At 47.7% G+C, this 24,061-nt stretch overlaps 3 protein-coding genes across 5 annotated transcripts in view; 1 reads left to right on the top strand and 2 right to left on the bottom strand.

The window, feature by feature from the left end:
- DNHD1 (dynein heavy chain domain 1) overlaps nt 1-11,671 on the bottom strand; it is a 73,255-nt gene extending 61,584 nt beyond the window's left edge. The window contains 5 exon segments of the mRNA XM_074335910.1: nt 1,250-1,423; nt 5,271-6,072; nt 6,355-6,622; nt 6,923-7,125; nt 8,169-11,671. Coding sequence (XP_074192011.1) covers nt 1,250-1,423; nt 5,271-6,072; nt 6,355-6,439 — 1,061 coding nt within the window. The 5' untranslated portion in view covers nt 6,440-6,622; nt 6,923-7,125; nt 8,169-11,671.
- A 4,187-nt stretch (nt 11,672-15,858) lies between these two features.
- Nucleotides 15,859-16,794, bottom strand: TIMM10B (translocase of inner mitochondrial membrane 10B). Its single transcript, XM_019755869.2, has 3 exons — nt 16,689-16,794; nt 16,393-16,488; nt 15,859-16,207 (listed from the first exon to the last, which is right to left on the bottom strand). Exons 1-3 carry the CDS (start codon nt 16,722-16,724, stop codon nt 16,031-16,033), a joined length of 309 nt encoding a protein of 102 aa, XP_019611428.2. The 5' UTR covers nt 16,725-16,794; the 3' UTR covers nt 15,859-16,030.
- A 70-nt stretch (nt 16,795-16,864) lies between these two features.
- ARFIP2 (ARF interacting protein 2) lies at nt 16,865-21,732 on the top strand. 3 transcript variants are annotated; one of them, XM_019755866.2, is made up of 8 exons: nt 16,865-17,022; nt 17,818-17,958; nt 18,204-18,300; nt 19,007-19,125; nt 19,282-19,503; nt 20,047-20,204; nt 20,351-20,525; nt 20,967-21,732. In XM_019755866.2, the coding sequence occupies exons 2-8, from the start codon at nt 17,860-17,862 to the stop codon at nt 21,120-21,122; spliced, it is 1,026 nt and encodes a 341-aa protein (XP_019611425.1). In that variant the 5' UTR covers nt 16,865-17,022; nt 17,818-17,859; the 3' UTR covers nt 21,123-21,732. The 3 variants fall into 3 exon arrangements, with proteins under 3 accessions (XP_019611425.1, XP_074191999.1, XP_074191998.1); XM_074335898.1 differs by lacking the exon at nt 20,967-21,732 and adding an exon at nt 20,814-20,950; XM_074335897.1 differs by lacking the exon at nt 20,967-21,732 and adding an exon at nt 20,674-20,807.
- Nucleotides 21,733-24,061: the final 2,329 nt, after the last annotated feature.

Genomic DNA, 24,061 nt, shown 5'->3' with positions numbered 1-24,061 from the left:
AGCTGGTGCTGGTACTTCTCAGGATCTTTAAGAGGCTGACTCAGGAAGTGCCTGCTGCTGCCAGGGTGAAGGACCACTTCTGGGGCAACGCTAACAGGAAGAGCCAGCAGAGGAAGGAGAAAATCGCTTTCCCTCTTGTCCTGCTGTCCAGTCTCCTTCTAGCACCCCCTACTAATTAAACCTAACAGGAGGCCAGCTGAAAAATGAAGTTTGCAGTCTCAGCTCCAGTATTACAAAGCAGAGAGAGAAGAGTAGAATTAAAGCCAAGGCACAATTGCTTAATAACTGGCACAATGCTCTCGGTAAATATTTGTAGTAAATGAATGGATGATACAGATCAATAGTGCTACCTAAGTCCAGGAGAAAGAGATCAGTGTATATACGAAATAAGGCTCTCTGGGAGGGTATATCAAATACTGCTTAAGAGCACAGACTTTGAGTTAAGACAGTTCTAGGTTTAAGTCCTGTTTCTACCACTTATGTGGCTTTGGATGAGTTGCTTAACCTCTCTACGTATCAGTCTACTCACCTCATATATGGAAATAATAATAGCACCTAACTGGTAGGCCAGAATTAAATAACATATCTCATGTGTTTATTAACACAATGCCTGGTATATAAAAATCTTGATTAATGGTAATTATTATTATTATTTCTGGGAAGAGATAGGACTTGAACGGGGCTTTAAAAAATACTTCAGATTTGGATATAATGGAATAAACTGAGTGAATGAATGCCTCTTGAGTCATGTGGAAGGAGGAGACTTGTTTTTGTAGCCCCAGAGATAAAACTAGGATCAGGAGGAAATGGTTACAGACAGCAGATTTTGGTTCCCTCTAAGGAACAGGATGCCTTGGGAAACATAAAACTTCCCTGACACTGTAAAGATTTAAACAAACACCTGATTCACGCATTAGCATTGGAAAAGATCACCATTAAATTCCCTTCTGAGGTAATGACCAAATGCTACCATTCTAGGATAGAATAAAGAAAACAGAGCAAAAAGTAGAAGAGGATAAACTAAGACAAAAGGCTGTGAGAGCAAAGGGGAGCAAAGAAGAGGTGGAGAGTGGAGAGGAGGAGGCTGAGGAGAAGGGAAGAAGGAGGGAAACTAGGAGACAGACGAGAAATGAGAGGGGAGAGGAGGAAGGAGAGGAGAGAAGTGAGAATGGAGAGGAGGAGGAGGGGAAGATAGCATGGGAGGAAATCGGGAAGTGAAAACAGAAGAGGTCTAGATGTAGGCTCTTACTTAAAGTACCGGCTGGGAGCCACATTGAGGTAGAGGAAGTGGATTTTCTCCAGGTATCTCTCTCTCTTCAGAATGGTCGTCACCTGGCTACCCAGGAGGGAAGTCTGAGGTAAGAGACCAGTGCTGCTCTTTTGGAAGGTCTTCTTTCCAGGAACTTCAGAGTCAAGCTGAGACCTATATGAGAAAAAATCAGGAGAGATGAGTAAGAGCAAAGAGGTCAGGTTGCCACTGTTGGCCAGTGAGAAAAGGAGCTAGATGAGGTGCCTGAGAGGACCTGATGTGGCACTGTCAGAGCCTTTCTATCACCTACCTATAACACCAAAAGTGTTCATATACTGAGCAAATACAGTCCATGACGCAACACAGCCAGGCAACGACATTCACACAGACATTTGCACAGACAACCCCTCCCTTTCTGATAAATGAAGAATCATTCTGGATTGACTGTGATTACTATAAAGTAAGCATTATGTAATACTGAGTAAAAGTAATGGGAATACTTTTGCTTTCCCAACTCATAACCTTGCAGGCCCACAGTCCTGGATTTCTCCTCTCTGGCAAGCTTCCTAACCTTCTAGATCTCTTTTTGTTCCCATAATCTAACGCTGCATGATCTCCATGCCTGTGACTCTTGCTCTTCCCACATTATCACTCACCTTCCAGAGCTTCATATCCTTTCTAGCCAGGATCCAATGGTGCATCCTTCAACCCCCTCAAGGCTGCACCAGTACTGTCAATCTTCTTACACTTCTACCACACCAGTCAACAAAATTGATATGAAAATTAATTATCCAAGAAACCAAATGTCAGTTATCTGGACTACCGTGTTTCCCCAAAAATAAGACCCAGCCGGACCATCAGCTCTAATGCATCTTTTGGAGCAAAAATTAATATAAGACCCGGTCTTATATTACATTATATAAGACCAGGTATTATACGATATCATATCATATCATACATATCATATCATGACATCATATTATACCAGGTCTTATATTACATTATATATTATATTGTATATATTATATCTTATATTATATAAGACCTGGTATTATATTATATTATATTATATTATATTATATTATATTATATTATATTAGACCTGATCTTATATTATATTAAAATAAGACCAGGTCTTATATTAATTTTTGCTCCAAAAGACGCATTAGAGCTGGTGGTCTGGCTAGGTCTTATTTTCGGGGAAACATGGTAATAATTTTGGTTGGAGTGACTTCAGAGCATGCACGCACAAACCCTCTGAATAATTAAACTTAGACTTAACAAAAATATACTAGTCTCATTAATTGACCCAAACCTAGATCAGCAAAACAAGTTACCCCAGGGATAATAGTGCAATCCTATTCTAAACAATAGGGTTTGAATAATAGGGTTTTTGACCTTGATGTTGGGTCAGGACATCGTAATGGTATAACTGCTATTAAAGTTTCATTTTCTTAACAATTAAAGTCCTACGTGATCCACGTAGGTTCAGAAGATCACAGAACCAGGAATGTTGGCTCCTCTGTAGATTTCTGGTATCCAGTCTCAACTGTGGGCTCACTCTGCTCTGATGTTTTAGTACAAGTCCTCAAGCTGTTATCTCTTCCAGTGTCCTCAGCTGCTATTCCAGACCTCCACCAACCCCCAATGCCCAGCCCTGCCAAGCCCCCAGTCCCCTCCCTTCTCTGCCCACAGAAAACTGAGGCTCTCAGCCATGAACTAACTCCCTCAAGTTCAGCTGCCTTCCACATATTTATCTGCATATACTCCCATCCTAATCTTGTCCCCCAATTAGAAAAGGAGTGCCCTTACTTCTCTACAAGGCTAATTCCTCCACTTGTACTCTGGATCTTTCAGTCTGTCTTCATGAGGTATCTTCAATTTCTTCTTACCATTAGCCTATGTGTATTCATTCTCTCAATATATATTGAGCACCCACTTCTCAAGCTCTGTTGTAAGGGCTATGAACATCTCTCCATCTTTTTTAAAGAGTCATACCCAGACACCACTACTCTTTCAATCTGGTGTCCTATTATCTCTCTCTCCTTTTCAAGCCAACTTTCATGAATTAATTGTAAAATGTGATTTCCACTTCTTCACCTCCCATTCTCTCCTGAATGCATTACAATCTGTCTTCCTCCTCACAGGACTCCACTGAAGCCGCTCTCACCATCTTCTTCCTTGTTGCTAAATCCAATGAACATTTTTCACATTTTTCTTACTTGCCTCAGTAGCATTTAACACTACTAACTGTTCCCTCCTCCTCGAAACTCTCCTCTTATTTCACCTCCTAACCTGTAAGATATCTTAACTCTAGTCTAAACACAAACTCCTTTGATGTGCTTTCCCCTAACTGTACATACGTACCCCAGAGGAGCCGCCAGAGGAAAGGCAGTGTTCTTTGATTTTATAGCATTTATCACCATTTGTAATTATATTTTACTTGTATCTACTTATTTAACATCTATCTCCCTAACTAATCTGTAAAACCCAACGGAAGGGATTGAGTCTGTCTTATTTACTTCTGTATCCTCAGCATCTCGCAGTTCCTGATATATATTGGGTATCCAATAATATTTATTGAATGAGTGAATGCCTGGGTGACCAGTCCTGGAGAACTTCATGCAAATTAAGCCATATTAGCTAGGCCTCAGAGGTTTACCTAGAGAGGACAAAGAACTTGACCCCTTCCCAACATTTCAGCCCATTCTCACTTTAGTTAAGTTCCCCCAAGAGAGGAAACTTACACTGAAGACACAGGGCAGGTCTTTGAAAAAGGAAGAGTCTGCTGGAGTTATTGAAAGCATAAATTATTGGCACTAGCCACGCGCCATTCGGGCCCCCAGGAGCCTGCCTATCCGTCTACCATTAGGGTTCTAAACCTTCAGGAAAAACTTCATCCAGCCATAAACTTAGAGCAAAAACTGACAAAGTAAAGCTTGATTAAAGGTAAAACTACCCTTCTTCCCAGACAGTGAATGTGTCACAGACAAGCTGCAAAGCACTTAGAAAATCAGGCCAGAGAATGGGGAGCAATTCCAAGATGAGGGTTAGAGAACTCTCAGAAGAGGAGGTCCCTGCAGGCATTCTGAAATCCTAAAGAGAGCAATAAGAGCCAGAAAGTCATCACTCAAGGGGCCAGGATACCACACTGGCAACGCAGGTGAAGACTCTGGAAGGGTCAGAATGAAAGTCCCATTGGCAGTGCTGCCAACTCTAAGCTGCCTTGGCGCTAGCTTAGCTCACATCGACATGAGTGGGAAGGCCCTCAGACAAGCACTCACCTAGGAGCAACCCGAGGGAAGGATCTGTATCCAGCATCCAGCACCCAGCACTAGCTCAGCCCAGAGGTCAGGTTCAGAGATTATGAATGAATGAGAAAAAGAATGAAACAGGCTTCCAGTATCACCTGAGAAAGAAGTCTGGAAACTCTGGAAACTCAAGCTGTCTTCTGAAGGTTTGGCTTCCTCATGGCTGACTTTTTTGATTTTCATGAATTTCTGCACTTCCCTTTGGGGATTAACACTAAGACCACTGGGTTTATTTTGCAGATAAAAAGGAAGAGAGGAGGGCAACTGGTTGGCTCAGTTGGTTAAAGCACAGTACTCATAACACCAAGGTCATCGGGCTGATTCCCACATGAGCCAGTGTGCTGCGTCCTCCACAACTAGATTGAAAACAATAACTTGACTTGGAGCCAATGGGTCCTGTAAAAACACACTGTTCCCCAATAATCCCCTATAAAAATTTAAAAAAGAAGGAGGAGGAGGAGGAGGAGGAGGAGGAGGAGGAGGAGGAGGAGGAAGAAGAAGAAGAAGAAGAAGAAGAAGAAGAAGAAGAAGAAGAAGAAGAAGAAGAAGAAGAAGAGAGGAGCAGCCTCACACCAGCTTGGCTTGTGCTCAGGCTAGTCCCTACGATCAATAGGAAACTGGCGTTAGACATCCAGGTGACTCAAGAGGCACCCATAAACTGGCTTCTTTCTCTCCTCTGCCCAGAGCCCCAGACTGGGTCCCTCACTTACTTTGTCTCTCTTCTTCCAACAGGCTCCTCCTCTGCATTGTCAGCACCACTGCTTTCATACTGTACAGGGATGTCCGTTGCCAGTGCCAAGGGCAGGAGGCTAAGGCCATCTAGCCACTGAGCCTCTTCCAGGGCCACCTCGGCACCAACAATACCCAGGCTGTGCTGGAGCTCAGGCAGAGTCAATGGTCGCAGCCATGTGGCCAACTCCTCCTCTACTTGCTGCCTACCCCTCCGGGCCTGCACAAAAGGGCACACTAGGAGTGGGGGACCATGATGGAACCTCTGCTTCTGAAGACAGCAGTCAACATGGGAGGCAATCTCTAACAAAGAGGTGTCTGGGGGAAAGGCCCGGTCTATGGCATCTAGCAGGTCCAGCTGGAGCTGGGATAGGACCCAGGGTGCCCAATGGTATAGCTGCTCCAGGAAGGGTAGCAAATCAAGTAGACCAACGAGCAGTGCACGATATGGAGGCAGCAGACCCAGTACTGCATGCAGATAGTGCCAAGCTGCAGGGCTGCCATCTTGCAGCACAGCTGAGAACAGAGTTTGGAGCTCAGCTATCAGGAGCTCCAGCCCTCTGGGCTGCTCTGACTGAGTCACTGCCTTCAGGAACTGCCTTTGTCTCCTGTGCCAGTGATGAAACTTAAGGGCATCAGATGATGCCTCTTCAGGAGGCGGGCCCCCCCTCGTCTCCATCTCCGAGACCAAGAGGAGCTGGGCATTCAACTGCTGGCGAACCGACCTTGCCCACTGCTCAGGCTCCGATTGCCAGTTCCAGGTTCCTGGCTGCTGGGTCTCACCTGCTTACCCCAGCCCAAGAGAGGGAGAGGCAAGACAAGGGGGTCTTAGGCTCTGGGTAGAGGATGGTCAGGATCAAAAGAGTTGGGAAAGGGGAAGGGAGGGACTTAGGGAGCGGCAAGGCAGAGCCAGACCAGCAGAGGTTCCTCCCTGGGACCCTAAACCCTACCTTCAACTTCCCTAAAGACTCTGGTAAGAAGCAGGCCCAGGACAGACGTGGGGGCCCTCGGGGCCCTCCCTGCACAAGAGTTCCTTCCCACGGCCCAGGACACTGTCCCCCTCACCTGGTCTTAGGGGTACAGGAGGCAAGGAAAGGGAAGGGATTTGCCGATGCGGTTTCATCAAGGAGTGCCTGTTGGGGAAATGCATGAACTTAAGTCTTGGGTTGTAGGCACAGGCTCACTCTACTCACTGCCACCCACACGCAGAGAGACTGTCAGACACACGTGTGACCGCTTGTAGAGGCAAATTGATATACACACGGAAAAGGCTCACTCAGAGAACCTCGATAGCAGTGAGGAACCGTCCCTGGGCGTGGAGCCTGGCGATCGCCTGAAGAGGAGAAACAGATCCTCACTCAGAAGCAGCAAAATCCCAGTCCCGTCTGCCGGTGGGCTGAGCGGACTATTGAGGACAGAAAACTGAGGACTGGTTGGGATGGCGGCGGTGACGGCGGGGAGAGAGAACAGTGAGGGAAAAGTGTTAAAGGATCAGGCTGGCAGGAGGAGGAAGAAGAGGAGAAAGGGAGAGAGAAGGGTTCCGTGGGTGATTCGGAGGAGGGACTTTTCTGGGGGCAGCAGAGGAGAGTGGTCCCAGGGGACGAAAGGAAGCGGATCGGGGCCACGGACTCACCCGCAGTTCCATCAGCTCCCAGCTGTTAGAACCGTTACTACTTCGCTCCCGTGAGGCTCAAGCCTCGCTGACGCCGGGAGCGCTGAGGCGCCAGAAAGGGGAGGGACCAGAGTCGAATACCCCGCGGGGCAGAGGGAGCAGCGCCAGGCCGAACTTGCTGGCTGCCCGCTGGCCTTGGGAATAGGGGGTCAGCCTGGCTGGGTCTGAAAAAAAAGAACGACACGTTTGATCAGGGGAAGTACCAATCCAGAGGGCATTCCCTGCGCGGCCAAGCTGGCGCCAGGCATCAACGACCTGTCATTGGGACCATCCCCCGCCACCCATATCCACCTACCCCGTCTCAATGCCCCAAACCCCCGAATAAGACAAACCCTGCAACACAGGAAGCTGAAAATCAGGGGCAAGGGTGCTGAATGATTAAAATAAAAATAGAAATTCAGCATAGGATAGATAATCCCACCAAGGCTCTGAAATCTAGATTTGTATATCCAACTGCCTATTTAACGTCTCCACTTGAATATCTCATATGATTATCCCAAACTTAAAACTTAAAATGTCTAAAACCAGACTCCTGCCTCCCACACCACCGACCCCCAAACCTGCTTCTTTTACCATCTCCACATCTCAGTAAATGGCAAGTACATTTTTCCAGTTGCTCAGGCCAAAACCTTGGAGTCAAAGGTGACTCTCCCTCCCGCTCCCATCCCCACATCCCATGTCTAATCCTTCAGCAAATTCTGTTGGCTATAGCTTCAAAATCTATCCAGAATCCAACTATTTCTCATCACCTTACGTGCTATTACTACCTTGGTCTAAGGCACTTTCACCTCTCACCTGGGTTTTTCCATAGCCCCTCTAAACTGGTCTCTCTGCTTCCACCCTTTCCCAGTTTGCTCTTTTCAGGGCAGCCAGCGACACTTCAAACATAAGCAGATCCTGTCACTCCTCAGCACAAAACTCGCAAATGCCTTATCATCTCATCCCTTCAGGTGAAAGCCAAAGTTCTATGATGGCCACCAAATTGCTATCTGATCAGTTGCCTGCTACCTCTATGATCTTCTGTCCTACTCTCTCTCCATTCACTCAACTCCTGCTGTGCCTGGATCACACCAAGCATGGTCCCACCTCAGAGCCTATGTACATCTCTAATTGTATATCAGTTAGGAGACAGACAGGTTTTCTGTGGCTGTGTAACAAATTACCACAAACTAAGCTGCTTAAAAACAACACCCATTTAGTATCTCACAGTTCTGTAGATTGACTGGGTTCTGTGCTCAGTGTATCATAATCCTGAAATCAAGGTGTTGACAGGGCTGAGTTCTTGTCTGGAGGCTCTGGGGAAAACTCCTCTTCCAAGCTCATTCCTGTTGTTGGCAGGATTCAGTTCCTTGTGGTTGTAGGACTGAGGTCCCCATTTCCTTCCTGGCCATCAGCGAGGGGCCACTCTCAGGTCTTAGAAGCCACAGCTTCCAGTGCTATATGGCCCTTCCATCTTCAAGCCAGCCATAGTTCCTCAAATCCTTCTCATGCTTGAAATTTTTCTGATGTCCTGTTCCACAACCAGCCAGAGAAAACTCCCTGCTCTTAAAAAGTTCACGTGGTTAGGTCAGGCCCACCAGCTAATCTCACTTTCTTATAGTCAAGTATGCCATACAATATAACCTAATTACATTAGTAAAATCTATCAGTCCTAGGGTTTTGCAGGATATGTATACAGGGAGTGGGAAATCTTGGGGCCCATCTAAAAATTCTGCCTACCACACACATACTATAACAAAAAGACCAAAAAAGTACAATGACTTAAACATGATAGATGTTTGTTTTTTTTTCTCTCTCACATAACCATCCAAGTATAGTCACTCCAGGGCTAATACATCACCTTTTAGATGTTCTGCTTTCTCCAAGGAAGTAGTCCTTTTCTTCAAGGTCTGAGAGAATTTACCACCATGTCTGCTAGGCCCCATCCCAACTAGTGAGATGGGGAGAAAGTGAAGGAGAAAGCATAGCCTGACTTTTAAGGGCACAATCTGGCAATGCACAAATCACTCAATCACATAGACACACACAGCATCAAGGAAAGCTACAAAATCTAATCTTTATTTTCAGTGACCATGTGCCCAGATAAAAAGCCAGGGGTTCTATTAGTAAAGGAAGAAGGGGACAATGGATACTGGGGAGCAACTTTAGGCTTAAACCACAATGAGCACTCTTCTTCCAGATGACCACAAGGCTTAACTCCCTCCTTTCAAATCTCTGCTCAGACATTACTGGTAGTGAGTTCTTCTGTGACCACCCAATATAAAATATCAATACTCTCCCCACCTCCCTTATCCTTCTTACCCTGTATTATTTTTCTCCATAGCACTTATTACCATTTCATATAAACATTTCATTGCTTATTGTCTGCTTCCCCTGACTAGAAATATAAACTCCATGGTGGCAGAGCTTCTGATTGCTCTCTGCTCTCTCCGCAGCTCCTGCTCTAGGCACCATGAGTGCATGATTAGAAAACATTTATGGAACAAATATATAAATGTATAGCAATCTTCATTAGTGAGAAATAGGACAGACTCTGGAGTCAGATGTCTGGATTGAAAACCTGACGCCACCACTTACTAGTTGTGGGATATTTTATCTGTTTCATTCTTTGTAAAATATAAAATAATAATAGTATCTACCTTATAGGGTTGTTGGGAGGATTAAATGAGTTAATGTATATAAAGCCCTCAGAATAGAGCCTGGTAGATAATAAGTACTTGATATAACTGAAATGTGTTAGCTACCAGTATGTACATTTGTTGTTCAGGGCACTCTACCAAGTGCTGTTGACATAATGGTGAACAAGCCATAACAGGGTTCAATGAGGGCATAAATAAGGGCATGGGCAACCCTCCCTGGGAAGGACAAAAAAGAGTCACAGAGTCACAGTGGGTCTTAAAATTTAAGGCCTTAAAACAATAGTTTTCTGGGGCTGGCCCAGTGGCTCAGGTGGTTAGAGCTCCATGCTCCTAACTCTGAAGGCTGCCGGTTCGATTCCCACATGGGCCAGTGGGCTCTCAACCACAAGGTTGCCAGTTCAATTCCTTGAGTCCTGCAAGCAATGGTGGGCTCTGCCCCCTGAACTAAGATTGAACATGGCACCTTGAGCTGAGCTGCCTCCCGGATGGCTCAGTTGTTGGTTGGAGCGCGGGCTCTCAACCAGAAGATTGCCAGTTCAATTCCTCGAGTCCCGCAAGGGATGGTGGGCAGCGCCCCCTGCAACTAAGATTGAACACGGCACCTTGAGCTGAGCTGCCGCTGAGCTCTCGAATGGCTCAGTTGGTTGGAGCGAGTCCTCTCAACCACAAGGTTGCCGGTTCGACTCCCGCAAGGGATGGTGGGTTGTGACCCCTGCAACTAGCAATGGCAACTGGACCTGGAGCTGAGCTGCGCCCTCCACAGCTAAGACTGAAGGGACAACAACTTGAAGCTGAATGGCACCCTCCACAACTAAGATTGAAAGGACAACAACTTGACTTGGAAAAAAGTCCTGGAAGTATACACTGTTCCCCAATAAAGTCCTGTTCCCCTCCCCCAATAAAATCTTTTTTAAAAAAAAGAAACAATAGTTTTCCAGACAAATATAGGGAAATCTGTTTAGTAATCTCAACTGAGTTCTCAACACTGCCTAAAAATCTATGGGTTTTTTTTTCCAGTTCACTCTTCCATTCTGTGCAAAGACTATTTCAAACATCCTGCACTCTCTCATCTTCCATTTTCTTCTACTTTGCTCTCTGATGATAACTTCACCTCCTATTAAAAACAAAATCAATCAGGGTTCTCCAGAGAAACAAAACCAATAGGATACAGGTCTATATCCATAAAGAGATTTATTTTAAGGAATTGGTTCACATGATTGTGGGGGCTGGCAAGTCCAAAATCTGAAGGATAGGTCAGCATGCTAGAAACTCAAGCAGGAGTTAATGCTGCAGTCTTGAGGCACAATTTCTTCTCAGGGAAATCTCAATTTCTGCTCTTAAGGCCTTCAATTAATTGGATGAAGCCCACCCACATTATCGAGGGTAATTTTCTTAAAGTTAATTAATTGTAGATGTTAACCACTTCTATAAAAATACTTTCACAGCAACATCTAGATTAGTATTTGATTAAGTAACTGGGTACTGTAACCTAGCCAAATTGACACATAAAACCATCATACATGCTATTTAAAAGGAACTCTCTCATTATTCCAAAACCATATAAAAAAATACTTAGATCTGCTTTCGTCCATCCCTCCCTCCTTCCTGTTACCAATAAAAGGTACTCCCCCTCTCTCTAAAGCCGCGCTCTAGACCTTTGCTCTGGAACCATTCTCTCACCTTCATTCACCCAACAAATATTTATTGAGCATCAACTATTTTGGACACTACTTTAGGTGTTTGGTTCCATTGGTGTACAAAACAACATTGACAAAAACTCCTGATTTATGGAGCTTATATTCTAGTGGGGGACACAAATAATAAAAATGAGTAAACTATATGTGACAGTGCTATGGAAAAAAAACAGAGCAGAGGTTAAATGTAGATTCACTTCTCTCTCTTTTAATTAAAAACCTTTCTCTTGTTATGTAAATAGTAGATTGAGCAGGGAGGCTATTGAAAGATGTTCATTCAACAAATATTTATCGAACACACATTATGTGCCAGGCACTGTGATAAGGATACAATGGTGAGCAATACAAACAAGGACTCTGACCTCATGAGCAACTGTTAGAAATGCTAATGCCAAAAACACGAAGAATTATGGGACCCGGAGTCTGCAAAGAATTCTTTGAGGAAAGACTATTTGCACTAAGTACTCAAGAATGAGTAGTTCAGTAGGTAAAGTAGTGGGAAAGCATTGCAAGGCAAGAAGCAGCAAGTGCAAAGGCCTGGAGATGGGATAATGTATGACAAGTTGAAGGAATCCAAAGGCCAGTGGGGTCAGAGCAGAGAGGGAGAGTGAGGTGTGGTTCAGTTCAACACAGTACTAATAGTCCAGTATCTGAGTCACTGACAAGATAAAGCTGAGGTAGGCAGGAGCTGGATCGTGCAGGGCCTGGTAGGGCTTGTGTAGAATGTCAAGTTTTTATCCTATGAGTGCGAAGCTATTGCAAAGTTTTAGGCATCGGTTTGTGTTTTCTGGCATAAGAATGGAGAACAGATTGGAGGGGTGCAAAAATGGGTATAGGGAGAAGCAGCAATTGCAATAATCCTGGTGAAAGACTGTCAAGATGGAGAAGAGAAAAAATCTAAAGGGGTATTTAGAAATGTAAACTGTAAAGATTTCGCAATTGAGTGAGGAGAGGAGTGAGGTTTCCAGCTTTTGCAACTGGATGAGTACTAGGTGTAGGAGGAAAGTTTATGAGGAAACATGTTGAGTTGGTTATGTTTTTGAGATACCTAAATGAAGATGTCAATAGCTTGGAGGAGAGATGTGGGAGTCATCCGTAACTAAAGCTCAGAGTGGGGAAGAAACAATAACTAGAAAAAACAGACTGAGAAAGAACCTAGAGAAACTTAGATTTAAAAGTTGGAGGTGGGGAGGCCTGCAAAGGAGGCTAAGCTACAGCCAGAGGTAGCAGTAAAAGTATGAGTGGAATAGCAGCCACCAGTTCCTCATCGATGATGAGGAACTATTATTAGTTAATAGTACGAGAGGCTACTGAGAAGGGAAGTAAGCCTGGACTTGATTCAGGGATATGAAGGCCATATCCTCAGTAAGCCAGGGTGACCTCAGTTAAGAATCATTTCAACAGAATAAAGCTTCCAGAAGTCAAAACAGGTCGGGTAGAAGAATGGGATGGAGAGGGCCAAAGTATCCAACTGTTTTTAGCTGTAAAACAGAAAAAAATAGGATAGCTGGGGTGGAGGGAATGAGGTACAGAGTGGTTTGTTTGTTCTATCAGGAGAGTTTTTTTGTTTTTTTTTTTAAAGATTTTATTGGGGAAGGGGAACAGGACTTTATTGGGGAACAGTGTGCACTTCCAGGATTTTTTTTCCAAGTCAAGTTGTTGTCCTTTCAATCATTGTTGTGGAGGGCACAGTTCAGCTCCAGGTCCAGTTGCCATTGTTAGTTGCAGGGGGCGCAGCCCACCATCCCTTGTGGGAGTTGAACAGGCAACCTTGTGGTTAAGAGCCTGTTCTCCAACCAAGCCATCAGCGGCAGCCCAGCCCAAGGTGCTGTGTTCAATCTTAGTTGCAGGGGGCGGAGCCCACCGTCCCCTGTGGGAGTCAAGGAGTTGAACTGGCAACCTTGTGGTTGAGAGCCTAGTGGCCCATGTGGGAATTGAACCAGCAGCCTTCAGCGTTAGGAGCATGGAGCTCCACCGCCTGAGCCACCAGGCCAGCCCAGTAGAGTCTTTAGCAAGTTCAAACAGACGAGAATTTAGTAAAGTAGGGAAAAATCAGATTCTAAAGGAAGAACTAGGATTCAGAACAAAGGAATAGGCCTTTAGAGTAATGCTTGCCCTGTTTAGACAGGAGAGGAAGAGAATGATGCAGATGTGGATGGGTGACCAAGTTTGGTGGCCAGATGTTGTGAGAATTCCCAACTGACAACTTTTACTTTTGTCTATAAAGAAATAAGATTATCTGCAAGAAGTGAAGAGAATGGTGTGTGTGTGGGGGGGTAAGCTAATAAGAGACTTAAGAATATTGGTTTGAAATACTCATTGCAGCAAGCAGGGAGACGACTAGAAAAATCCAGTAGGATTATAGGGGCTGAGGCTCTACTTGAAGCTGGTAACCATGGATTCATAGTGATATAAATCTGCTCTATAGTGATTTCCTTGGGTGGCTTTTAGTTCTCCAAATGCAAGTACAAAAGTTTCATTTTATCTAAGAGTCAAAAAAAGAGAGATGAGTTAAGCAAATGCAGCTTATTCCAAGAGGATCACTAGAATTTAAGCTGAATAGGAATCTAGACAGGCAGGTGTTAATGGAGAGAAGGTAGAAGCAATGACCTAACTGCTCCAGTGAAATCAAAGACAGTAGAGGAATAGTTCAATAAATAAAGTGGGAAGAATATGGTAGCTGAATAAGATGCAAGTAATAGTATTTTGGAGATACAGCAGTGTGAGGTGAAGACAATGGCTAGGACATAACTATGAGAATGGGTGGCTAAGAGAATGAAAATCATTGGATATTGGGTCAAAAAACTAAGAGACCAAAATACTGAATAAAGTGCCCATGTAGGAAGACCAAGGGCTAGCTATTTAGTGGAAAGTAGAAGAGTAGTAGTTACTAAGGACAAATAGAGAGGGTGATACACTTGAGTAGCCTCAAAGGAATCAGACTTTGCAAAGGAGTAGGCAATTATATTCTGAAGCCGCCTGGCAGGAAAACCAACCCTAGAAAGGCAACAAGCTGATTGGAGTTACTTTTCTGAACAGGTAACTGTGCATTAAGATGTGCTTCTAATATCTTCTGGATTCTTGCTTCCTCATCTGTTAAGTGGAGATAATACCTTTTACTTGTAGTTTTTTTCATCAAGATTAACTAAGATGAAGCATGACATATACCAACATCAGAACCTATACAAAGTGGGGGCTCACCAAACAAACAAACATGGATTTTAAAGGCAGATCTGTATTTTAATACAAGGTCTGCTCATAGAGAATTTCAACTTCCCGATCTATACAGGGAGAAAACATGTGCTTTGAGGGTCATTGTAAGAAGTTATTTTTATTATTGCGGGTGCCGATGTCTATGAGCTTCCATTTCCTCTGTAAAAAATGAAAGGACGTGGTCACCTGATGGGAGATAGCGGAGGGTGAGATGGGGGATTAAGGAGAGCAGTGAAGGTATAAATAACTGCCTTGGTGATTAAGGAGAGCAAATAGACTGGAACCCACAAGGGTTGCTTTTTGGTAGTGAGAGCTTGGTTGAAGTTGGAGACCTTTAATATTTAGTAGCATTTATTATACAGCAGTGTTTTTCTCTAGCAGTTTGAATGGAGGAACAGAAAAGATTAAACAGCTGGAACGATACGAAAAGGACACAAGGGCAGCAAGAAAATGGGGTGATGGAATGATAGGCCATTTATACTGCCGAATGCAGAAGTAAATTCCACAAGGGGGCAATAATGAGGAAAGAATGGATAGACTGGAATTAGAAATCACAGAACAGGCACAGGGGGAACATGTGGTAGAGGGTGGAAGAGCTGGAATTAGAAGATTATACATAAGCACTGAGACATTAAGGAGCCTGAAGATTTAATTTTATCCCTTTTTTTCCCCATAATCACTACCATCTACTTCTCCCTTGGGTTTCTCTCCCTCAAGTCTGACCGTATTACAGAATTCGGCCTAAGTTTTCCCCTTTCTTACTGCCCCTGAAGACAAGCACACAGACCTTCTTTGCTTAAAGGTTTTACTGCTCATTCAGGAAGACAGGAAATAGTGAGAAAATAACAACTTGGGTAAAGTGGCTGAAGTTCCAGAACACCCCTGAATTCTTACAGGTTTCATCTCTGTCCTGGAGCTACTGATTTCCCAGTAGGTAGTGCCTAAAAACCCTGTGATTTCTTGATCTACTGTCCTTAGACATCTCCTCCTTTCCCTAAATCTGGCAGAGTTCCTTCTTGTAAAACACAGTCCACAAAAAATAGCTATAAATGAATGCACACCTGGCTCACAAGTGAGCCATTAAAGTCAGACTGATTTATGTGAAGAAGAGCTAGACAGAGCTCCCATTTTCTCTGTCATCTGGACAGGAACCAAGTTCCCGTTGCTATTACCAACTTTAAAATTGTACCCACAGACCTTGCTCTAAGCAGGTGCCTGGGAATGCTAAGGTTTGCTTCCTTACAAAGAAGGCAATTTCTCTGCAGACAGAGCTAAAGCCAGCAGATATTCACTAACTGACAGAATAAAAGATGATGCTAATAAAGTGAGCAAAGCTTCCCTGCCCAGAATATAAACCAAACAGAATAAAAGTGGGTTTATTAACGCTTCCTGGAGCCACAGTACCCAGCTCTCAGGCAATACCTCACTTTCTATATACAGGCTGTACCCAGCCCAAGCAAGGTCCACTGGCTCCTTCAATTTGAGGGGCCATCAAGTGCCTCCCTTCCGGGGGTTGGGGATGGCTAGCTGCCTGATGGCGAGGTTCCAGGCTGTTCAGGAGCAACACCTGGCACAGCTGAGGCAGCCTCGTAGTCTGCGATGCGGCGCTGTACCAGGGCAGGCATGAGCTGCACGTAAGCAGCCATGAGGCGATGGTTGGAATGGATCAGCTTCCCAGCACAGCTGTGCAGACAGGTTTCCTGGAAGGAAGACAGGGTGGAAATAGGGGCCAAAGGTGTCCTGTCAGATCCGTTTCCTTCCTTCCCATCTCCAACCTGGGGGCGAGGCTCATGCAAAGGCCCTGGCCGAAGGTAGTGGAGGGAGGAAGGAAGCAGATCACGGTTAACTCTGAGGATTAAGAGTAATCCCCTACTCGGTTCCCCACCTCCTCGGCATCCAGGGCTCGGTGGTGCAGGCTGGGTACGCAGCGCTGGAAGCAGAGTTCCGTCATCCGATTGTAGACCAACAGGAAGTCCCGCAACTAGGAGAGAAGGGGACCAAGAACTCAGCTATAAGGGGGCCCACACCTGAATTCAAGGCCGCGCCTTGAAGTTTAACAGGACCGCGCACGACAGCCCGATGTCCCTAGCCCTCGGATCCCTGGCTCTTTGGGGTTCCCGCCATGCAGACGGCGAGGACAGGTGAATGTAGGGCTTTGAAGCCACATGAACTGCCACTCACGTTTCTCAGCTGCTGCTGCTGCTGCTGCTGCTCCATCCCGCCACAAGCTCACGTCCTGCGTCACTTCCGTTACAGCTTCTCGGTAACGCCCCGGAAGTAATCTCTCGTCCATCCCCAGGGACTGAGGGGTTGATTCAAGGATCGTCCTGCCCCCGGCTGCTAACGTCACCTCCGCCCTTATAATCTGCGACGTGGCTGGCTTCTTCTGCCCAGGAGAGGACGTCACTTCCTCCGAGTCCCTGACCTGCTGCTAGGATCGCGACGGGAGCTGGAGCCCGAGGTCCCCGCGCGGCCCGGGCCTGGCTCCCTGAGGGGAAGAGCGGCCTGTCCTCAGGTGAGCGGGCCATACTTGGGCAAGGGGAAGTTGAATGCATGAACCTGTATTGAGGGCAAGATACCTCTGAGCCTGGGAAAGGATGAGGACACACCTGATGCCCAGGTGTATTGGGGTGGGGGGTGGGGGAAACACACCTAGAGAAACATAACTGACTTTGGAAGCTGTCACCTATGTTCTGGGGAAAAGAGGCTTTCCCAGAGGCTGGCAAGAATAAACCAACTGAATCAACTGAATCAAAAGGCCTGGTGGGAAGAGCCCGAGGAAGGGAAGGTGCATGGTATGAAGGTGCATGGTATGGAGACGGGGGGAACCATCTGAAGGAAAGGGGAAGAAACACTAAAGGAGTGTTGAAAGGCTAAGCGATGGAGAACATACTGAGCCCTGGAAAGGGGTTCATCTCCTGATGGGAAGAAACACCTGGGTGGGGATCAGCTTCAGGAGAACACAGTCTTTATCTCGTTCACTGCTGTGTTTCATAGCCTCAAATAGAGCATGACACATAGTAGGCACTCATTAAATGTCTGTTGAATGATCGAATGCATGAATAATCATCGGAGTCCTGGTGAAGTTGGAGGGTCATGAGAAGACACCTGAGGCCTGTGCATGTGTAAAAATATGCCCCTTGGAGGGAAGAGGTACATATACTCGCACTACCTGAGGAAAGGAGTGGTAGCCAAACTCCAGAACACTCTACCCCTGGGACAACCTCTAAAACCTCAGAAATGGTAGGGGAGACATTTCTCTTCTGTGGTCCTGGCCAATTTCCAGAACTATTTGTGTTGGGCTTTGCAGGGCACTGGGGTGGAGACATTGACTCCAGTCCCTTCCCTAGCCATGACGGACGGGATCCTAGGGAAGGCAGCTACAATGGAGATCCCCATCCATGGGAACGGCGAAGCTGGGCAGCTTCCTGAGGATGATGGGCTGGAACAGGTGCATCTGTTTGATTCTTCTCCTTATTCAATTTAGGAATCCCAACTCATAAACCCTGGCCTATTCCAGCAGCCTTTCCTAACTTATCTAACTCCCTTCTTTTTACAAATTTTTGTTCTGATTCTGTGCAGACTTCCTTTGTGTGCTCTCTCTGTGATGCTTCAATCCAAGTTTGTTCTCACCCCCAAAATGCTTCAGCTGTCCCTATGTTCCTGAAGCCCCCCCCCCTCTTCTCTGGCCTATAGGACCTCCAGCAGGTGATGGTGTCAGGACCCAACCTCAATGAAACTAGCATTGTGTCTGGTGGCTATGGGGGCTCTGGTGATGGACTCATCCCCACAGGTATGAATGATCAGAACAGGACAGGAAGTTTGAGTGAAGAAGGGGAGAGGAATGGTTCTGGGGAGCATAGGATATGTCTAAGAAAGCTGGAGTTACCTCTGGAGACCTTGGAAACCTCTGCTAGTATGAATCCTGTGGACTGTCTCAGCCCAAGACCAGTTCCCAGGGTTGTTCAACTGCCTCTACTTGCCATTTCCCTTGAGATGTGCCCTTTCTCTGCTGCTACCACCTAAGTCGAGAACTCTGTGCTCTGGAGCTTGGGCTGATTTGGAGATTTATGAGGCTTTTCAGAGTTTTACTTTAGACTCTAAAGTTTAGAGGGACAAGCAGCCCTGAGTCTCACACTGACTAGGGTTCCACATGGGAATGTCAACTAGGTTGCCTGTTATCAGGACCCACCATCCTTGACCTCCCGCCCCACACTCATCGTATTTTCTTGTTTCCTCTGCCCCTGTACACCAGCAGCCCCTCTTCCCTCCCCCTCCAACCCCACCACCACCTCAGAAGGAGGCCAGATGTTTTTGGGATTTAGGTCTCAGGGCACAAGGTACGAGCTCCTCCTAGTAAGTAAGAGAATCTAACTGTCTCCAGCTTCTGCTCCCTCAGGGAAGTCATGTTCAGATGCTGGGAGAGAAGTATGGGTGGAGCCACAGAGGCGTCTGGTTGTATCTGAGAGAGGCTAGAGTCAGAGAACTTGGTCCTTTAGGGTCTGGCCGCCATCCATCTCACAGTGCCACTCCTGCTGGCTCCGGAGATGAGGTGGCTCGGGGCATCGCTGGAGAGAAGTTTGACATCGTCAAGAAATGGGGCATCAACACATATAAGGTGGGATTCAAGCACCTCTCCCTTCCCCCAAACTCCCTCTGGGTACCTTTTTGCCTTCTCCCAGATCCTAATAGTCCATCTATATTCCAGCCTGGGTATGCTGTTCGGGGAGCAGGGTGCTAGGGTCTCTGACCTATTCCCCCACTTCCCAATCAGTGCACAAAGCAGCTGTTATCAGAGCGATTTGGCCGAGGCTCCCGGACTGTGGACCTGGAGCTAGAGCTGCAGATTGAGTTGCTGCGTGAGACGAAGCGCAAGTATGAGAGTGTCCTGCAGCTGGGCCGGGCGCTGACAGCCCACCTCTACAGCCTGCTGCAGACCCAGCATGCACTAGGTGACGCCTTTGCTGACCTCAGCCAGAAGTCCCCAGAGCTTCAGGTGCCTCAGCCAGGCCAAAGAAAGTTGGGGGGGACTGGGCCCAGGCCCTCCCAGGCAGTCATCCCTCAGCCTCCCTCCCTCCATCCCTCCTGCAGCCCAGAGGGAGAATCCCTCCAGGGTGGGCCCAGCCCTGTCCCCAGCAGCACTCACCTGTGGAGGCAGCCTAAGGGTTTGTACGGAGGTCCAAAGTCGGAGGGGCAGGGGGAGGGGGCACACTAGGTGCCTCACAAGTAACCCTTCTCTGCATTGGCGAGAATGCCTTTGGTGCTCAGCCTAATCAGAGCTCCTCCCTTGCCTGCTGCACTGACTTTCCTTGTTCTAGTCCTGTGAACTTATCTGAGAACCTCACCCCCACATCCCCACCCCAGGCATCCCCAGGGTGGCCCCACTAACTTTCTGGCTAAGAAAGCCTTGCTGGAGGCAGTCCTTGGTTGTTTGTTTTGATGGCTGCTTCCTTCCTCGGGAAAAGGGGACTAAAGGACCCTACAGCTCCAGTCAGGTAGGGACTATTTCTCAAGGCCTGTCCCTCCTTTCTGTCCTCAGGAGGAATTTGGCTACAATGCAGAGACACAGAAGCTGCTGTGCAAGAATGGAGAAACACTGCTAGGGGCTGTGAACTTCTTTGTCTCTAGCATCAACACATTGGTCACCAAAACCATGGAAGACACACTCATGACTGTCAAACAGTATGAGGCTGCCAGGTGTGGGCACTGGCAGGGCCTAGGGTTTTGGGAGTTGGCTGGCTTGGGTGAAAGTTGTGATTAGGGGCATAAGAATTCAGGAAGGAAAAAAGAGTGTGTGTGGAGGACATGGGGGTGGAGATGAGCCTATATAACCCCCTCCCCAGGCTGGAATATGATGCCTACCGAACAGACTTAGAGGAGCTGAGCCTAGGCCCCCGGGATGCAGGGACGCGTGGTCGACTCGAGAGTGCCCAGGCCACTTTCCAGGCCCATCGGGACAAATACGAGAAGCTGCGAGGAGATGTGGCCATCAAGCTCAAGTTCCTGGAAGAAAACAAGGTGCCAGCCCCACCCCTTTGACCTCAGCCCATCTTTCCATCTGTAATACTGACCCTCCCCCGACCCTCCCCCTCATTGGCTGGGGAAACGCAGCCTGGCTAAGGAGTGCGATCTTCCCCTAGCCCCCTCAACTCCTGGACTTTTCCAGGTCTCCCTCCCTCTGACTCCTGGCCCTTTTCTGTTGAAGAATTTGGCTGCTGTTCCCAGGATCATAACAGAAAAATCACCCCCTGAGCTGGGGTACCAGAACCCGAGACCTAGCCAATCATGTTAGGTTTCTCCCATCAGATTGACCCTCTCCTTTGACTCCCTTGGTGGTGTTCGGCCCCCACAAGAAAAGCACCATCAGAGCAGAGTCCATGTGCCTCTGGTCTGGGCTCAGGCTCAACCCCTCAAGAAGGGCATCTGAGTCCAGGCTCAGCTGACCCTCTGGACCCCCAGATCAAGGTGATGCACAAGCAGCTGCTGCTCTTCCACAATGCTGTGTCCGCCTACTTTGCTGGGAACCAGAAACAATTGGAGCAGACCCTGCAGCAGTTCAACATCAAGCTGCGGCCTCCAGGATCTGAGAAGCCCTCCTGGCTAGAGGAGCAGTGAGCCGCTCCCAGCCCAACCTGGCTATCAAGAAAGACATTGGGAAGGGCAGTCCCAGGTTGGGGGAGAATGGACATGGGACATCCCTGGCCACCTGCCCTCTGGCTGGGGCTCCCTTTCCCTGCCTGGGGCCTGATACCTGTTTTGCCCACACTGCTGTGGGTAGGGAGGGGCCTGCAGGCCCAGCAGCTGCTGCCCTGTCACTTATCTTCCTGGCCACTGGGCTTCATTCCCAGATCTTTTCCTTCTACTCCACAGCCAAAGGCTATGACAAAACCACTCCCTGGCCAGTGGCATCACTCCTCAGGCCTATCCCTAGCTCCTGGGGTGTGCCCCCTGACCAATGGCAGAGCCTCACAAGGCCCTGTCAGCCAATGGCAGCTCTTCTCGGGCTCCCCTGGGCCTATGATGTTGCCTCCAATACCCTTTGTCCCTCTATATGTGCCCATTGCAGAGAAGGGGACTGGGACCAAAGGGGTGGGAATAATGGGGAGCCCCATTTCTGGCCCTGCGTCTGAATGGGCCTCCCCTCACCTATCCACCCAGTTTAATTGTGCTTAGAGCCCTGGAAGATTGGGACCTAGCACTAGGAATAAACCTTTCATAAAAGCAGGCCCAGTGAGGTCAATTTGTGGGGGACTCTAGGAGGGTGGGCTGGGTGGAGAAATGCTCAGTATAATCCTACCCCAAAATCCTATCAAGTCAAAAGAGCTGGGGCCAGACAACTGAAGTCGCAGGTTTCAGGAACAGTCTGAGGACCCACTCCTTCCCCAGCCCCAGCTGGAGCCAAAGCTTCATTTGTCCTTTAGGCCAGCACCTAGATAGCTATGTGTCTTAAGAACACGGTCCAGAGTGGGTTGGGCCCACCGATCTTCATCATGCATTTATTCACACAGCAAATATTTACTGAGTGCTTTTACTTGCCATCCACTGCAGTGGACCCTGGGGAAACATCGGTGAATAAAACGGTCCCTACCCACAGTGTTTGTGGCCTAGTGAGGGAGGGCTAGAGAGAAGTAACCAGGCAACTACAATACAGTCTTAAGTACCAGGATACAGAAATACAGGGAGCTATGGGAGCACAGAAGAAGGGCATCTGGCCTATACAGGTAGAGATGGGCATGTCAACTTGAAAGCTAAGACCTAAAGGGTGAGTGAGTAGATGACAGACAGTAGGGGGGAGAACAGCCTAGGCAGACAGGCCATATGTGAAGGCCCTGCATAGGACTCTGCAGGAATTGAGTTTGAATGGACTGGAGGGTGAAGGGGGAGTGGCTAGAGGAACGCTACAGAGGTAAGGTAGTGAGAGAGCCCGCTAGGCCTTTTCTGGCTGATTAAGGACTTTTGCCATTTGGAGAAAGGGAGCTATGAAGCCTTTTCAGCGAGAAGGTTGATGGCATAGGAAAGTGTAGGGTTGAGGAAAGTAGTCATGTGAGCCTTAAAATAATGTAATACAGACCCCAGTTTCCCCATGTTGGGTAATCTAGTAGCTCTGGCCCAAACTCCAAAGGAAGCATGAATGCTGTCTGAGGCACAGTGCTGGGTGTCAGAACTCAGGTGGATGAGAAGTGGAGGCAGTTCCTAGGGCCCTGCTGCACCGAGGTGTTGAGCCCAAATCTGAACCTTGTCTGAGGCAAGAAAGTTTCCTAGCAGCACTTTCATTTAGTCAATCAGGGCCCAGATGCCATCACCTCTGTGCTCCTTAGCCAAGGAGAGTTCCAGCATGTCAACATTCTCCCCTACCTGTGTACAGGGCTGGAGGAAGGGGACAACACAGCAGATTCTCCTAGCACTGAGATCCATGCAGCCTGATTTTGCCCTTTGTCACAGATACTGCAGCTCCTAGGCAGGCTTCCTGGGCTGTGGTCAGCCTGCAGTCATCTAACTTGAGCTTGATTATTAGGTGGGTGGTCCACATACAAGCCCCCACTTTATGGGCCATTGGGGATTTTTCAACATGAAAGGTACTGAATCTCCAAGTGACTGGTCACAGGACCTAAAAGAACTAGAACCCTGGTTATACCACTTCCCAGCTGAGTGAGCCTGGGGAGCCAGGACCCTCCATTTCTTCCGTTGTAAAATACGGCTAATAAAAGAAGATACCTATTGAGATTATGCGTATTAAAGGAGATAATATATGTAAAGTAATTCGTTATGTGTCTGGCACAATATAAGCACTCAGTCTCTGTTAACTGTTATTATAATTTTTATTATTTTCCACTGGGGGTGCTTTTCTACAATGCCATGATTCTAAGAATTGCTCTAGTCTTTGGAGTGTGGAAGGGAGTCGCTGGATGGTCTGAACCATAATTTCCTCGCAAGGGGGCTCCTGAGAGTAGAGCCAGGAACCAAGAGCCGAACCAAGTTCCCCCACCTTCTACTCCTTCAGCCCCTTCCAGAGTTCTGGATATTGCCCTTCCACCTTGGGTTCCTTTGCCACCCAGAGATCCGTGCCGAGGTACAGACGATCCCCGTCTCCCCTGTCCTGCAGAGACCACAGTAGCATATTTCGTAGTAGTTCCCCCCGCCCTCCCCGACCCGAAGGGCACCTCCAGGAGGCAGCCCGGACCGGTTCCCGGAATCCGAAATCCCTGCTGTCCAGCTTGCTTTTTCTTGACCGAGCCTTCATCTCCGTCTCAGAGACCTATTACGCCACCCTTCCCTGGAGCCGTCGGGAGCCAGAGGCAGCTGGCGGGGATCGGGGACCGAGGATCCGGGATCCGGGATCAGGCTCACAGGTTCCCTGGCCCGCACGCTAAGGCAGCTCCTGCGAGAGCCTCAGGGGGGTGGGTGTGGGGAGCGGTACAGCCGGGCCAGGGAGGGCGGGGCCTGCGCAGCGGAGGGCGGAACGGAGGTGGGTCTTCGGTTCTCAAGCCACCTCCTCCCCCGGCTGGTCCTCAGCCCCGCCCCGGCCCCTCCCTCCGGCCTGTGCGGCGGGGTCC

This window comes from Rhinolophus sinicus, linkage group LG06, assembly GCF_036562045.2.
Source record: "Rhinolophus sinicus isolate RSC01 linkage group LG06, ASM3656204v1, whole genome shotgun sequence".
NCBI lineage: Eukaryota > Metazoa > Chordata > Mammalia > Chiroptera > Rhinolophidae > Rhinolophus > Rhinolophus sinicus.
This window is presented reverse-complemented; position numbering and strand designations above follow the sequence as displayed.